The 15857-nt window shown below is 49.0% G+C and overlaps 1 protein-coding gene across 1 annotated transcript in view; it reads right to left on the bottom strand.

The window, feature by feature from the left end:
* GMPR (guanosine monophosphate reductase) overlaps window positions 1-14647 on the bottom strand; it is a 43533-nt gene extending 28886 nt beyond the window's left edge. The window contains exons 1-3 of the mRNA XM_044259383.1: window positions 14505-14647; window positions 5773-5892; window positions 3341-3424 (exon numbers count right to left, since the gene is read on the bottom strand). Coding sequence (XP_044115318.1) covers window positions 3341-3424; window positions 5773-5892; window positions 14505-14591 — 291 coding nt within the window. The 5' untranslated portion in view covers window positions 14592-14647. The remainder of the gene's footprint in view (window positions 1-3340; window positions 3425-5772; window positions 5893-14504) is intronic.
* Between the last annotated feature and the right edge of the window lie 1210 nt (window positions 14648-15857).

Here is a 15857-nt window from a genome sequence, read left to right as displayed (position 1 = left end):
GTCCTTGGCTTTTCCCTCATTTCCTCCCACTGTGTGGAACCCTGAACCATCGAGCTGCTGATGCGAATTCTGCTCTTCCTGGAGAAGAGGAGAGGCAGAGGCAGACACCTTCCCACCAACGCCACGGCTGTCACCCTGGGCACCAGCAGCGGGAACAGAAGGCGGGGAAGATGTCTAAACTCCTCTGATAAAACCTCCTGTTTTCATCTGGACTCTCCATTCAATACGATCACAATATGCAAATCGTAGCCTACTCACAAAACCGCAAGATTCAGGGTTCCTACAAAAAAGGCAAAATGGCCAAAAAGTACAGGAATGGGCGGGCCTAAGATGCTTTTTCCCAATGGTACCTTTGTTAACATCCGAAGCCACCACACCCTCTTCAGTCACACACTCCTCCCCAACCTCCATGGCACTGGTGGTCTCCAACCCACCCCTCTGCTCCTGGGAAAATCTCCTCTTTGAGACAAGGGTAAAGGCCTACTTAGCCAGAGCGAGCCTTGTTGTTGTTTATGCAGTAAACTGAGATTGAACCTGCCCCTTCCCCCAAAAGGAAAGCACTTAGAAACAGAACTGGTAAAACACAGCCAAATAGCCCGGGTAATGGATTCCAGATACAAGGACATGTCCGGCCAGGTAGAAACGTCCAATCAAGGAAAAGCGCACGTATTACCTCCCTACCTGCCAAGGACGTGTTCGGCCAGGTGGAGACATCCAATCAGGAAAGCACCTCCCTAACCACCCAAAAATGTGGGCCCTGCCTTTTGGGTGCCAATTCTGACCAGAGTGATAGGCTAGTCCAAATAACTACTATAGGGTGAATTGTAATTCAATTGGCCACCTGTGTGTGGCCAGGCTTGACCACATGGCCTTTACTCTATAAAAGTTAGTCTGTGAGACCGGGAGGGGTCGCTTCTTTGCAAGAGATGACCCTGGCCGGTCAGTTTGATTCTCGATGCTTGGCACAAAATAAAGCTTTGCTTGACCTTCGCTTTGTATCAGTCTCGTCCTTTTGTCTACGGACCCTTTCAATAAGATTTGCTTTTAGTCGCTGATGCCTGAGTGCAACTAGGTCATGGTTTTGTGCCCAGTGTCATCACCTCACCTTTTATAAGAATATTGGTATTTTAGGGGCACCTGGGTGGCTCAGTGGGTTAAAGTCTCTGCCTTCAGCTCAGGTCATGATCCCAGGGTCCTGGGATCGAGCCCCGAATCGGGCTCTCTCTGCTCAGCAGGGAGCCTGCCTCCGCACCGCCTGCCTCTCTGCCTACTTGTAATCTCTGTCTGTCAAATAAATGAACAAAATCTTTAAAAAAAAAAAAAAAAGAAAGAAAGAAAGACTATTTTTATTTTATGACACTTCTCTGAGCCAGGAGTCATCAACGGGGGAGGGGACATATCTGAGTACCCTTTGTGATTCCTCCAAAATCTCAACAATGTATCCACAACACCGATACAGAATGGAAACAGCCTGGTAACTTGATACAAGTTTATCCCAGTTTTCTGTGTTCAGATCAGTTTTCTTTCACTCCTCTGGCTGCCAGTCTGCCCAGTGCTGGCCCAACCCATCCCTCCCAGTAGAGTTTTGCCACCCTTCCCGTTTCCCTCTCATTTCTGTTCAGGTTTGGCAAGTGGAACTTAAGACTGGTTCATTTCTCTCAATGTTACCAAGTTTTGGACATCCCCCCCCTTTTTTTCCTTTTTCATTTCCCCCCTTTTCAAATTAGCCTTTAATTGGGTCAGGGGCACAGTACCAAGTCAAATGATCATGCTTCGTAGTGAAGGACCGGGTTCTAATTAACAACACACTGCCAGAAACTCTTGTGCAGGAGTCAGAGGTATGACCCATTGCACCCCCCACCCCCAAAGAATTACTCGCCAAACTTCCTCCAGGAAGGAAAGACAGTGAAGCAATTAATATTCATTCTGAGACGACATGGAAAAAATGAACTTGATATTGAGCCAAAATTACTGTATCTCCAAAACCACCTTCTCTCCAATCAAAATCCACACAGAGCGGCAGCCAAGGAGAAACAGAAGCCAGCATAACCTCCCAAGTGGTATAAAGTGAAGTCATTTTCCAATCACAAACGATGTGATCACAGAGGAGGGCATCTCCAACCCACAGAAACTTCTCTGCTGTCACCGGCTCAGAACGACTCAAATGTACCAGGTGACAAGTCAGGTGTGTTCCACAATAATAAGAGTTTCTGTTATATTCGAACTGCCTTTTTTTTTAATAACCGCTTTACTGAGATATAATTACGTACCACACGATTCACCCATTTAGAGCACACAACATGATAGTTTTTTGTCATGTAACGTCGTGTAACTGCCCATTTTAAAAACACTTGTCACCCCCACATGCTTGGACCCTCACCTTCAAACTCCCACCCCCCTGCCTTAGGTAACCTCTCCTCTGCTTCATCTCTGTAGGTTGGCCTATTTTTGCCATTTCACCTAAACAGAAACATTTTCGTGTGTGGCTTTTTCACTCAGCAGAATGTTTTCAAGGTTCGCCATCCGTGTTGTAGCACGGATCGGGACTTCATGTCTTTTTACAGTTGAATAATAGTCTGTTTTGTAGACAGACCAGATTTTGTTCATTCGTGCACTGGCTCACGGACACTCAGGTGGATGGTTTCTATCTCTCCACTCCGATGAATAACACCGCTACGAACGTTTGCATACAAGTCTCTGTGTGGACACCTACTTCTGTGTGTGCGAGGTCTACACCCAGAAATGGAACTGCTGGGTCCAGTCTCAATTCTGCTATCTGACATTCTGAGTAAGAGCCAAAGTAAGTGCCAAAACAGCTGTGCTATTTTACATTCCCCCCAGCCATGCGGAAGGGCCCCAGTTTCTTCACATCCATGCCAGCGCTCATTAGGACCTTTCTGATTACAGCCTTCCTAATGGGCATAGGGTTTACTCAACTCCAAAACAACTCGTTATAATTTGATGTTTTTCCTCCCGTCAGAGGACTGTTCGGACTCGAGGCACCCCTTGCAGGAAACATAGGTCTTCCACAGGCTCTCAGGACGGAACACAAAATTTTTCAAGACAGAAAAAACAAAAAACAACAAAAAAACAAAAAAAAAACCCCAGATATTCTTATTCAAGATATCCTAATTATTTTAAAAATTGGATCCAGAACAGGTTTTCCCAGCAATGACGAAGGGCGAGGGCAGGGCCCACCACAGGCTTTCCACAGGTCTCTCTCCGCTGACTCTGCAGGTCTGTTCACTGCCAATGCAAACCTTTGCAACCACCCTGAAGTGCTTCTCCCCTCCCCGCCCCCCCACGAAGAAATGTAACTTAGAACCAGGTACAGTCCTACCTGCAGACATTCTGGGTGATGAGCCGCGAAGAGCTTCCAGTCGTCCAAGGTGTAGTGCTTGTGAATTGCTGTGAACATGGAGTGCTAGGGGACAAAACAGACTTCCTGTTAGGACAGGAAGTCAGGCCAGCCCGCTCTCCACCCCGCATGGGCTGGGGGGACCCAGCAACACAAAAGAATGGGTATAGGAACCCAGTTCATGCTTCACTTACTTTAAATATGCTGAGAGCCAAGAACAGACGAAGGAGTCACCAGTACAAACACACAACCATGTTCTCCGTTCTCATCTGATCAGACAGCCCTGATCCAGGACTCAAGAGGCTCTGCCGGGAGGCCCGGGAGGGAAAATGAAGGGTTCCCAGGGCCTGGTCCCAGCCCCACTGCCCAGAGTGGCAGGCAGCAGGTACCCTGCCCCAAAGAGTGTCGAGGCCCAACTGCTGTTCGGCCAACCCAAGAGAACCTCTACTTATACCTGAAAGCTTGCCTTTGTGTTCACAGTCTAAACATGGCTTGCTAAAAGCTAAACCCAACAGGCGGTTGGTATTCTTGAGGGATGGAATTCGACAAATCGTAATCCCACACCTATAACTACCGACCCAATCCAACACTGACATGCTTTGTGCCAACACTTCGTATACCATCTCATTGACTTCGAGCAACTTCCTACAGTCCCACTAGCTTTACAGACAGAAATAGAGTGTAAGCAATTTAGAGACAGCTTGGCCAAAAAGGGGCAAAGGCCAGAATCAAACTCAAATCTGACTACGGAGCTCAGGCTCCTTCCCTTCTCCTAACTTCTCTGGGTCTGTTTCCCCATCTACACTTTTCCATTCTAAAATCCTGTGCCTTTATGAATTCGCACTCAATCAGTGGCTCCTAGAGGCAGAAAATTCACAGTGCACACGCACATGGCTTCAGGGTACACTGTTTTACTGTGTTTACAATGTCCATGGTCTCAAACGACAGGGAGTCCTTCCTGTGAAAATGGGCGGGACGTAGCAAATTTTACACTTTTTAATGGACTCCTAACTCGAGATGGGAATTAATCTGGACAATTTATTTGCTCCCTGATTCCACCCACTTTCACACTAATACATAATTCATTGGTAGCAATGGCTGATCACAGAGCAGAGCAAGGGAAAGACATGGAGAAAAAAAAATACAGATTTCTTCACCAATTAATTTATTAGCCTCCGGGCCCAAGCTCAGTGGGGGCTGTGGGCTGACAGAGAGTACAGCTGATCACGGAATCAGACAGACCACCCCTACTCCATTTTTCAAATTCGTCATAGGTTTGAAAATCTTCCTTCTAATCACTGGCTAATAATGAATCCTAGCACCTCCCGGGGTCCCACAGTGAGAAGCTCTTTCAACTAATTGGATTTCTCTTTCCACTTGGCAGGCATTATCGATGCAAGAAGATACATACCCACTGTGCAGATCAGAAGCAAACATTTCATATCGAGGATGAATAAGATGTGTTGGACCTCAGACCCAGCCTTATGGGACAAAGGTCCTGCCCACAAATGGCTTTTCCTTTATTTCTCCAATGCCAGGACACCAACTACTCCCTTTATAGGACATGGGACTGGTAAGTGGCCAGAAGGGACCTTGAGCTTCGACTGTTAGCTATCAGTGTGAGCTGGGAATCATTCCCAAAGTCAGTCTGAGTTTGAATCTTGGCTCTTGTCTCTACTGGACTAAATGTCCTGAGCCAAGGGACCTCTCCTCTCCATCTCTGCCTCCATTCTGTAAAAGGAACCCATCCGGAGAGGCTGTGACAACATTACATACTTTCTATCTACTGTTTGGCACTTAAGTTCTCAATAAATGTTTTGTAGTAAGTGTTAGTGCACAGACTGCCCACAAAGCAGCTCTGCCTTAATTCCAAAGACAAGGTCGTTCTTCTTTTTTTTTTTTTTTTAAAGATTTTATTTATTTATTTGACAGACAGAAATCACAAGTAGGCAAAGAGGCAGGTAGAGAGAGAGAGGAGGAAGCAGGCTCCCTGCTGAGCAGAGAGCCCAATGCGGGGCTTGATCCCAGAACCCTGGGATCATGACCTGAGCCGAAGGCAGAGGCTTTAACCCACTGAGCCACCCAGGCGCCCCCAAGGTCGCTCTTCTATAACATGACAGCAGTCTAACTTTATAAGATCTCTAGTTTCTCAAATGATCATGAACGTTTTCAAGCAAGAAAGGGATGAAGATCCGGAGCATCTCACTGAATGTGAAGTCCACACTCCAGCCATCTTCTGACTGCAAAGGGAAGATAAGAAGTGCCCCTCAGCGTCCAGAACTAACTACTATGGGCAATGAACGACCCAAAATATCTCAATTTTCTCTCTTCTTCCTTGTCTGAACACGTCTAGGATAGGCCCCTGACAACGTGGCCAGGGTCAGCAGCAGAGGGAACGAAGCCTACCATCTTACCTGGGACATCACCACTGCCATCTCGAACGTCCCCACAGTGTCCATATTGGCCACAATGATGGGAATCCCTGAGTAGGTCTGCTTGGAATTTCGAAACGTGAAGGTACGCTCAAGATCCACCTGTTGGCAAAAAGGGAAAGTGCTTTGTTATTTAAGTGGTTTGTGAAGAGTCTGGAGCAAGGGAAGAACAAAAAGGAAGTGCATGTCCCTTGGTCCCTTGGTCTCTTAGGGGCTGAGCCCCGTGTTACAAAAATAGGAGAGTTCCTCAGGAGACCAAGTGACAGGTTGTCATTCAGGGACAAAGCTGAACCAGCCTCGTCAGGATCCTCAAGCACCAGTACAAGGCTCCGGACAGTGTTCCCTCAAGACAAACCTCGGAACGGGAAGTTTGTCTCCTTCAGTAGCCCCTCCCCCACCCCACCCACTGCCACCCTCTGTCCCCAGCCTGATCCATCCTGACCCAAAACACCCAAATCCATGCTATCTTCCCTACTTTCAAGCACCAGAGGGACCATTCCCCTTCTGGAAAAACTCCATTCTTCCCTGCCAAGGATGGTTTTCCCTATCATTCTTAGAACCAGACACTCCCGATTCACCCCCACAGTGAGCCGCAAACCATTAATCCCTTAACCCGTGAAAGGGAGAAAGTACTTGCAACCACAGGTCTGCGCATATCAACACTTGCTCCTTTGACATGCAAATATTTGGGGGGATGGCCCTCCCATTTTCCCCTAACTCCAACTTCAAGGCATTTGTGACTAAACTGGGGCACTCAGGAACCCAGGGCAAGAGCCAAGTCAAGATGGTGAGCTCAGCCAAAGCTGCGGGCGAGGGCCAGGCGCTCACCGAGTGTAAGCCGAATCAGAACCCCTTCTTCAACCCAAGCAGATCCAAGACTTGTAGGCTCATGGATCCATTCTCCACCCTTTTCTGGCCCCCCTTTTACCAGAGGAAGGCCACCCTTCCCCCACCCCACCCCACCCCAAGGCTCCACTGCCCAGGTTGGTTTCTGGCTTGGGTTCAGCCAATGAAGAAACTGGGTAGGACACGGAAGACCAGTGTGGGACAAGGCGGGGGAGGGGGGGGGCGTCTGTATGTTCTCAGGGCAGGTCTCCCAGAACTCTTCAGCCTTGGCCTGCATGGTCTTGGTTCCAGCTTTCACGGAGTGATCCCAGGACTTGGGCTCCATAACATCACCTCCACCCCTTTGGAAGTGGTTTTCCACTCTTGCCAATCTCTGGCGCCCCAGAATCTCATCGGGCATGTCAGCGGAGCTCAGATAGCTTGCATTAAATTCCCTGTTTTACATGATCAGCACTGTCCGTCCCCTTGGCTGGACCCTGACAGGCACGAGGCCATCCTGGAAGTGGGCGCTTCCCCAAAGGAGAACCGGCGGGAGACACACAGGCGCGCATCTTCAGTTTCTGAAATAACTCCGACCCCACATTAATAGCGGCTTCAGGAGTCCATCAGCAATAATCATTTCCGACCAGGGTTGACCTCCCCTTCCTCCACCCCTTTTCATTTCAGACAACTTTCACTTTGCCATCATATGTCAAAAAACACCAAGGGACACCTCGGGCCATTTAGCCTTTCCACACACCTCCATTGCTCTCTATGCAACTCCGAGTCCAGAAGGCTTCCTGGGTGAATGATGTCATAGGTTTGTCTGCTGCAGCCTTAAAAGCCAAGATGATGGCAAATGAAATGCAGTCACCGCCCGAGCAGGTGGGGCAGCTCCTCCCCTCCCCTGCTTCCTTCATTAGGATTCTTGGCTCTACTTCAGCGAAGCAATCTCGATTTACATTCGGAAAGCTAACTGAAGGAGTCTATTAGTTGCAACTTTCTGTGCTGTTAAGGGCACTCTAACATTCTGGCATTGAGGGCTTAAAATAATCAGAATAATCCTAGGTCTCAAATGACTCATACTCCACCCGAGATGCTTGGGGAGGGCTGCTACACTCTGCATCCAGCTGAGCTCACAATGGGTTTTTCCTGGCACCCCCAAACCCTATCAGCAGTATGGAAAATAGAGAGCTCTTCATGGAAAAAGGTCAGCCTCGACAGTGGGCTCCTGCCCCTCTTCCTAGTCTTCATGTGGTAGATTTCACACAACCCCTAATTCTAAGAATGAGAACTAAAAGGATCTTCCCCAAGGAAGAATAAACTATTGGGATTACATAAAAATAAAAAGCTTTGGGGCACCTGGGTGGCTCAGTCGGTTAAGCGGCTACCTTCGGCTCAGGTCATGATCCCAGGGTCCTGGGATTGAGCCCCACATCGGGCTCCCTGCTCAGCAGGGAGTCTTCTGGTCCCTCTCCCTCTGCCCCTCTCCCTGCTTGTGCTCTGTCTCTCTCTCCCTAATAAATAAAATCTTTTTAAAAAGCTTCTGCACAGCACAGGAAAACAATCAGCGAAACAAAAACGCAGCCTATGGAATGGGAAATGATATTTGCAAATGACATATCCGATAAAGGGTTAGGATCCAAAATATATAAAGAACTTATAACAACTCAACACCCCAAAAAGGAATAATCCTATTAAAAATGGGCAGAGCACCTGAGCAGACATTTCTCCAAAGAAGACACAGAGATGGCCAACAGACACGTGAAAAGACGCTCAACATCGCTCATTATAAGGGAAAAGCGAAGCAAAACGACAAGGAGGTATCACCTCACACCAGTCAGAATGGCTAAAATCGGAAAGGTGAGAAACAACAGATGTTAGCAAGGATGTGGAGAAAAAGGAACCCTCCTGCCCTGTTGATGAGAAGGCAAACTGTTATAGCCACTGTGGAAAACAGTAGGGAGGTTCCAGAGAAACTCAAAAATAGAACTGCCCTAGGACCCAGCAGTTGCATTATGGGGTATTTACCCCCCAAAATACAAAAACACTAATTCTAAAGGATACATGCACCTGTATGTTTATAGCAGAATTAGTTCCAATAGACAAATTATGGAAACAGCCGACGTGTCCACCAACTAATGAATGGACAGAGAAGATGTGGGGTGTGTGTGTGTGTGTGTGTGTGTATATATATATATATATATATAATGGAATATATATATATGTAATGGAATATTACTTGGCCATAAAAAAGAACGAACTCTTGCCATTTGCAATAACATGGATGGAACTAGAGAATATCATGCCAAGTGACATTAATCAGATAAAGACAAACACCATATAATTTCACTCATATATGGAATTTAAGAAAAACAACACATGAACAAAGGAAAAAGAGAGAGAAAAAGAGACAAACCAAGAAACAGACTCTGAATTCTAGAGAACACACTCAGCGTTCCCAGAGGGAGAAAGTGGGGGGGAACAGGTGTTGGGGAATAAGGAAGGCACTTGCTGTGATAGGCACCGGGTGACATATGGAATCGCGAATCACTCTATTGTACACCTGAAATTAATATTACACTGTATGTTCTCTATGCTGGAGTTAAAAATTTCTTTAATCTGGGCGCCTGGGTGGCTCAGTGGGTTAAGCCACTGCCTTCGGCTCAGGTCATGGTCTCAGGGTCCTGGGATCGAGTCCCGCATCGGGCTCTCTGCTCAGCGGGGAGCCTGCTTCCTCCTCTCTCTCTCTCTGCCTGCCTCTCTGCCTACTTGTGATCTCTCTCTGTCAAATAAATAAATAAAATCTTTTAAAAATAATTTTTTAATCTATTAAATTAAAATTTTAATTAAATTAAAATTAAAATTAAAATTAAATTTTTAAAAATCTTAGTTCTATCTTCCCTCATCCACAGGCAAAAAGACACACACACCCCTCCCCCCTATGCCCCCCCCGAATACACCGCTTATTCACCGAGAGAGGTATTTTAAATATTCCAGCCTCCCAGGAACAAAACTTGGCATTTAATCTGCCACAGCTGGTCGATGCACCAAATATAGCACCTTCAAGTTCCCACTCCACTCAGCCTGATTTGCAAGGGAACATCAAGTTATAAACTACCCCTCCTCCACCTCAAAAACGCATGTTTTTGCTGCCCTTTATGCTCTCCCCCAAGCATAAGCCTTTTACACCATGTTCTACCCTCCCACCTGACAAACACAATTTCATTAATCAACTGGAAAGTACCAGGACATGGTATAATGGGGAACCAGTGCCTGGACTCCGGTCCACACAAATGCTGACATGCACATAAGGACACTCCAGTTCTGCAAACCAAGCTCCCCACGCCCACACACGGCTGCCACTGGGCCACTCACTGAGGTCGGAGGTGAGCACAGCAACAGCATCTCAGGTCCTTGGGAAAACCCACCTGGAGCCCTTGCCAGCCTTGGAACTAGCCTGAAGTCATCTAAGCAAGGGAAATCCAGGATCCCGAGTACCTGGAAATGACCTAGAGAATAAGTTTGGTCCTCCACTCCCGTTCAGTGAGGAGAAGGGTACAGAAGACCAGGAGGGTCGTGTGGGGTAGGAGCCTCTTTTGCCTAGATCGGTAGGTGGTACAGATCTAAGTAATGCTCTGAAATAAATGATGATCTGTCTCACCTGCAAAAGGTTAAGTCTACAGGAGACTCCCTCCCAGCTTTATAATCCTCGAGGCCGAAAAGTGGGGAAGAAGTTAATGTCTGACCAAGGGGTAAGAATGATATTGTACTTTCAGGGCGATGCTGGGGTGGGCTCCTGCCCAGCCTTCTGAACGTTCTGCCCCCTGCAGGCTTCACCACCAGCTGGCAGGATCTGGAGAAGTTCGTGCAGCTGTGCATGACCAGAGAGCCCCGGGTTCCACAGGTGGGAAAGACTCCAGCGGCTAGCCCAGCGCATCTGTGTGCACATCAGAATCATTGCAGGATGCTTTCCAAAATACACACGCTCATGCTGCTCCAAACCTAGGGAGAGCCTTTGTGTTGGAGACAACATGTATATTCTGGAGCGAGTCTCCCTAGAACAATCTGACCCCACACCCTCTAATTTTACGGAGTAAAATTTATAGAGGCAGTTATGGTTTGCAATGTGTCTTTGAAAAAAGATGCCGAAATGCCAAACCAGGGGTACCTGTGAATTGTAATAGGGTCTTTGCTGAAGATCAAGGTAAGACGGGGGGGGGGGGTCAGGAGGGTAGGGTCTATCCCCCTATGACTGGTGTTCGCAAGGTAGGAAAATGTGGACACAGACACATAGAAAGGGAGAACAGGGTGTAAAGATCAAGGCAGAGATAGCAATGATGCCTCTATAGGCAAGGAACACTCAAGAGAGACGGTAAACAACCAGAAGGGAGGAGAGAGAAATGTAACAGATTCTCTCCTACTGGGATCAGAAAGACCCAGCCTGTGGATACTTTGATCTGGGGCTCCGAGTCTCCTGCACTTTGAGACAATAAATTTCTACTGCATAAGCCCAACTTCTTTGTTACACAGGGCCCCCTGAAACTAACACAGAGCCAAGACATTAAAATAGCACAGAGGTTGGACTAAAACCCAGGTCGCCATGCTCCCAGCCCTACGTTCTCTCCTTCCATGCTCTGATCCCCTGTGGACCAGCCAGCTGTGGACCCCCAGCCACGATCCCAATTCCCTGGATCTGCCTCTCCCTGGTATTTAAAAAAAAAAAAAAAGAAAGAAAGAAAGGAAGGAAGGAAAAAAAAAATCACTAATGAGTTTTAACACTGTGTCGAGTCTTCTCTGTCTAGGACAAGTGGTCAATTTTCTGCCGCAAATTTCTTCATTGTCAGACTTCCCAAAGTAATGGCTGTGTTAGTAAGTTTTTGTTTCTTGTTTTAAATCTTACCTTGGGTTCAGGGCTCCAGTGGGACACCAGAGTCAGGAATGGGTTTTGAAGAACAGAGCAGGGAGTTAAGGAATGACTCAATCTCTCCAGTGTGTCAGATAAAGACAAAATTCTTGCTTCTTCAACAAACATGAGACTTCTTTTGAAAGGCTGACCCAAATGCCCCCGTGCAGCCCTGCGGGACTTTATTCTTACGTGCCAGGGGCTTGTATGGACAGTTGAGAGAGAACCTCCTACCTGGTACGATCACAATAAGGCCACCTGAGCCACCTCCACTGGTACCCAGGTGCTGACCTCAAATCCATTTTATAAGATGCCTGCAGAAAAGTCCCTCCAGGAGTCCTAGAATGTCTAAGTGGGAAACCATTCTGCCTTTCTCTCCATTTCCTGCTCACTGCCTGATGATCCATGAGCAAACCTAGCTCTCAGCAAAACTGCTGCAGTGATAAATCTTGTCAAGACTCAAAACTCCCTTCCCAGCCAGGTCTGCTCTGGCGGGCTATGTTTTCTCTCTCCCAACTCCACGCTGCTCAGCTCTCTGGTTCAGCTCAAAGGCTGCCTTACCGGGGCGCCTGGGTGGCTCAGTGGGTTAAGCCGCTGCCTTCGGCTCAGGTCATGATCTCAGGGTCCTGGGATCGAGTCCCGCATCGGGCTCTTTGCTCAGCAGGGAGCCTGCTTCCCTCTCTCTCTCTCTCTCTGCCTGCCTCTCCATCTACTTGTGATTTCTCTCTGTCAAATAAATAAATAAAATCTTTAAAAAAAAAAAAAAAAAAAAGGCTGCCTTACCGTTTTTGCATGCAGATATTACCTCTGTCGGGGGACAAGCGTTCTAGACTTTTATCTGATTGCACAATGAATAGTTTTGATCATTGCCCGCTGAGAAATTTCAGGTATCCACAACAAACAGGGCAAACACTGATTAGAAGCCTACTCAGATCCAGGGCTAGCTAGATCCCTCCGACATCACCGAAGCAGGCAGACTATGGGAAGCAACCAACCAGGCACCTACACAGTTAGAGGAACCAACTGGAAAGGCGATTCCAGTTAACTCTGTTTTCCAGGCACGGAGCTGGCAAGTGCCCATAAAAATGGAAATATGAAAACATTTCTCAAGGGCACAGAGTTCTCACTGTAATGTGTACATGGAGACGGAAGGTGCCACTGGAAGTTGGGACATGAATAGTTTCAATCAGCCCAAAGTATGAAAGCAAATGATGCATGACATCATAGTAACCTCTGGAAAAGAAAAATTCACTCTATTACATGAATTCTAAATGTTTTACCTTCTTGAGATGCTTCCCGGCTCAGAAAATACATATGATTTATCATTGTTTTAAGCACATCATTTTTCTTAAAATTAAGTTTCTCTCTCCTAAGTGAATTTTGAACAAATACTGAAAGAACATTGAGGCCCCCGCCACATTATTACTTGTCTGCCCAGAATCCCCACATCTTGTCTTGTTCTGGCCTTAGGTACAGCCTACCTGCCACCCAAACTTTTTATTGTTTTTTCAAGGGTCCTAGGGCCTTTAAGAATGTGATGAAGGACAGGAGGAGGGTTAACCATTCCTGACCCCTTGCAGACCTGTCCTGTCTCACCCTCTCTGGGTCCAGCCGCCACCCCTCCTGCTTGAGATGGTGACTTGTTCTGGTCACTGGCTAGAAGACGCTTCCTCAAACCAAACCAGCCCTCGGCTGGCAACGCCAGGCACTGCAGTCAGGCCTGGGCACAGGCGGGCAGCTGAGTTCCTTGCAAGGGAATTTATTTATGATCTTGTGGAGCGGAGCGTTTGGAAGACTGTGCTGGCTCTGCTTCCTCCTGTTTACTCCCGCGGCCCAGCCTCCAGATGGAGTCATTTCCTCACCTCCTTCTCCAGCTCTTAAAAGACCAGGCAAAGCCATGGTCACCAGCACGCCCTCTTGCCCGGGGGACTCTGCTTTTCTGAGCAACTAGTTTATCCTTCAGACTTTCACCTTCCTCATCCCCAGCAGGGCTACCACTCGCCCTCTCCCCGGGGGCTACTGCCAGCCCAGGATCCACCTGTTCCTCAGGCTTTGATCTCCACAACACAGAACCAGCCAAACTACCCAGGGTGTCCCTGTTTGCCTCCCATGCCCATACCCCAGAGCTTTCTGCTTCCCTAGAACTGGGCAGGACTGCAGCTGTCCAGTAAGCGGGGTGCCACCAGGAACGAGTCCCCAGCCTCACTCCCAACAAGGTCACTGAAAAGTGGAAAGTAGACCCTGAACTTTTGCCACCCTGAAGCCCGTTTTTTCAGACATTTAAAAATAAAAAATTCCCTCGCTGGACCTGAGACCAGAACAGCTGATAGTAGAACTGGGCTGGACTGCAGCTGCCCAGTAAGTGGGGTGCCACCAGGAACGAGTCCCCAGCCTCACTCCTGGCCAAGGTCACTGAAACGTGGGAAGTAAACCCTGAACTTCTGCCGCCCAGGAGCTTGTTTATTCGGACATCAGAAAAAAAAAAAAAAAATTCCCTCGGTGGAGCGGATAGCAGAGCAGCGAGGGGCAGTTCTCCGCACCGAGAGACAGTGCCAAAATCACAAAGCTGTCCAGTCGTTTGTCTTCTCCCTCTACACCTGGGCTCCACTGGGTCAATTCCTTCCTCTATGCACCCCCCAACCACCACCACCCCCAAATCAGTTGACCACTTGATCTTTCTTCCTCTGTGCTTTGGTCCTCTGTGGACTTCCCCTCCTGCCCACCCGACCGGACGTATTTGTAATTTTACACCGCAGCAGGAGCAGGGTCCCTCAAGTCCTGGCTGAGAACCAGCTGGCTTCCCCCTTTCTCAGCAGGCGGGGAGGGTCCCTGGTGGAGGGAGGCGGAGGGTCAGCATCCCATCCCACAACACAGACACACGGAAAAGCCGGCAAGGTTAGCACAGCCCGCCTCCTTCCACCGGCCTCTCGCGAGCCACCCGGAAAACAAATCCCACCCCACTGCGGCTTTCGGAGGACCCCACCTCGGCGCGGCTCCTCAGGCTGCTCCGCTTGGGTCGCAGCAGGACATCCTTGAAGTCCAGCTTGAGGTCTGCATCTATGCGGGGCATGGTGCGGATCTGCACGCTGAGGCCCGCGCGGCTGGGGCTTGCAGCTCCTTCCTGCGGCGCGGGCGGGGGGGCGGTGCCCAGGCGTGGGAGGCGCGGGGCGGGGCGTGCGCGGGGGCGGGGAGGGAGGCGGGGCTCGGCGTGCAGGGGCGGGGCAGCCTTGCGGGGGCGCTGCTCAGAAGCCGGCTGGGCGCGCGCGCTGCGCTGGGGGCCCGGGGGTTCCTACCGCGGCGCTCCGCCCGCCTTTCCCGGCTCCAGCTCCCAGCGCTGGGGCGGTGGTGGGGAGGGGAGAGGGGCCTGGGGGGGTCCGGCGGGGTAGGCACAGCCCGGTGGCTCTGATGTCTGCCAGAGTGACATTTTTAACAAACCTCCCCCCTCAGTCCCGCTTACAAGCCTTGGCTCGTTGTGGTGGCCGAATTGGCGGCGGTCGCGGAGGAAGGGGGAATGCGCACCGTCGTGGGGGACACCGAGGTTCCCCACCACCACCACCACCCCACCAGGGAGGAGATTTGGCGTATGACCCGAGGGAAAAGGCCGCCTCCTGGGAGGTTTTGTTTCTTTTTCTAATTTCAAACCCAGTGTGCCGGTCAAGTGCTGAGTCAGACCTGGGGCAGGCCGAAGAATGAACCCCGGGGAAAGTGGGTGGGCAGGTCAGTCTGTTTGGCAGCGGTGGGGACGACACAATTTCTGTATCCCCCTTTTGGATTTCAAGGGTGTGTTTGTTAGAATAAAAGTAGGGAAGTGTATAGGCAACGCCGATCCTTGAGGTTGAGGGACCCAAGTCTGCTCTGCAGGTTACCTGTCCTGTCAGTTTATTTTTTTTATATTGATTTTTTATTTCTTTTCAGTATTCCAGAATTCATTGTTTATGCACCACACCCAGTGCTCCATGCAATCCGTGCCCTCCATAATACCCACCACCAGGCTCCCCTCAGCCTCCCACCCCCCCTCCAAAACCCTCAGTTTGTTTCTGAGTCCGGTTTCTCATGGTTCCTCTCCCCTTCCAATTTCCCCCCAACTCACTTCTCCTCTCCATCTCCCCAAGTCACTTTATTTTTAATTCACTTGGTGACCTGACTGGAACGAGCCTTAACTATAGGTTACAGATACGCTTAAATGCTTGCTCTGCACCTTCTCAGTCACTCAGACCAACCCACTGAAGAGGGAGCCACTCTGCAGATCAGGCAAACGAGGGTCACATTAAGGAAATGACTTGCCCATGGTGGCCTTAAAGATAAATATAAATCGCTCAGTCTTTTTTAAAAAAAA

Source organism: Neovison vison, chromosome 1 (assembly GCF_020171115.1).
Source record: "Neovison vison isolate M4711 chromosome 1, ASM_NN_V1, whole genome shotgun sequence".
Lineage (NCBI taxonomy): Eukaryota > Metazoa > Chordata > Mammalia > Carnivora > Mustelidae > Neogale > Neogale vison.
This window is presented reverse-complemented; position numbering and strand designations above follow the sequence as displayed.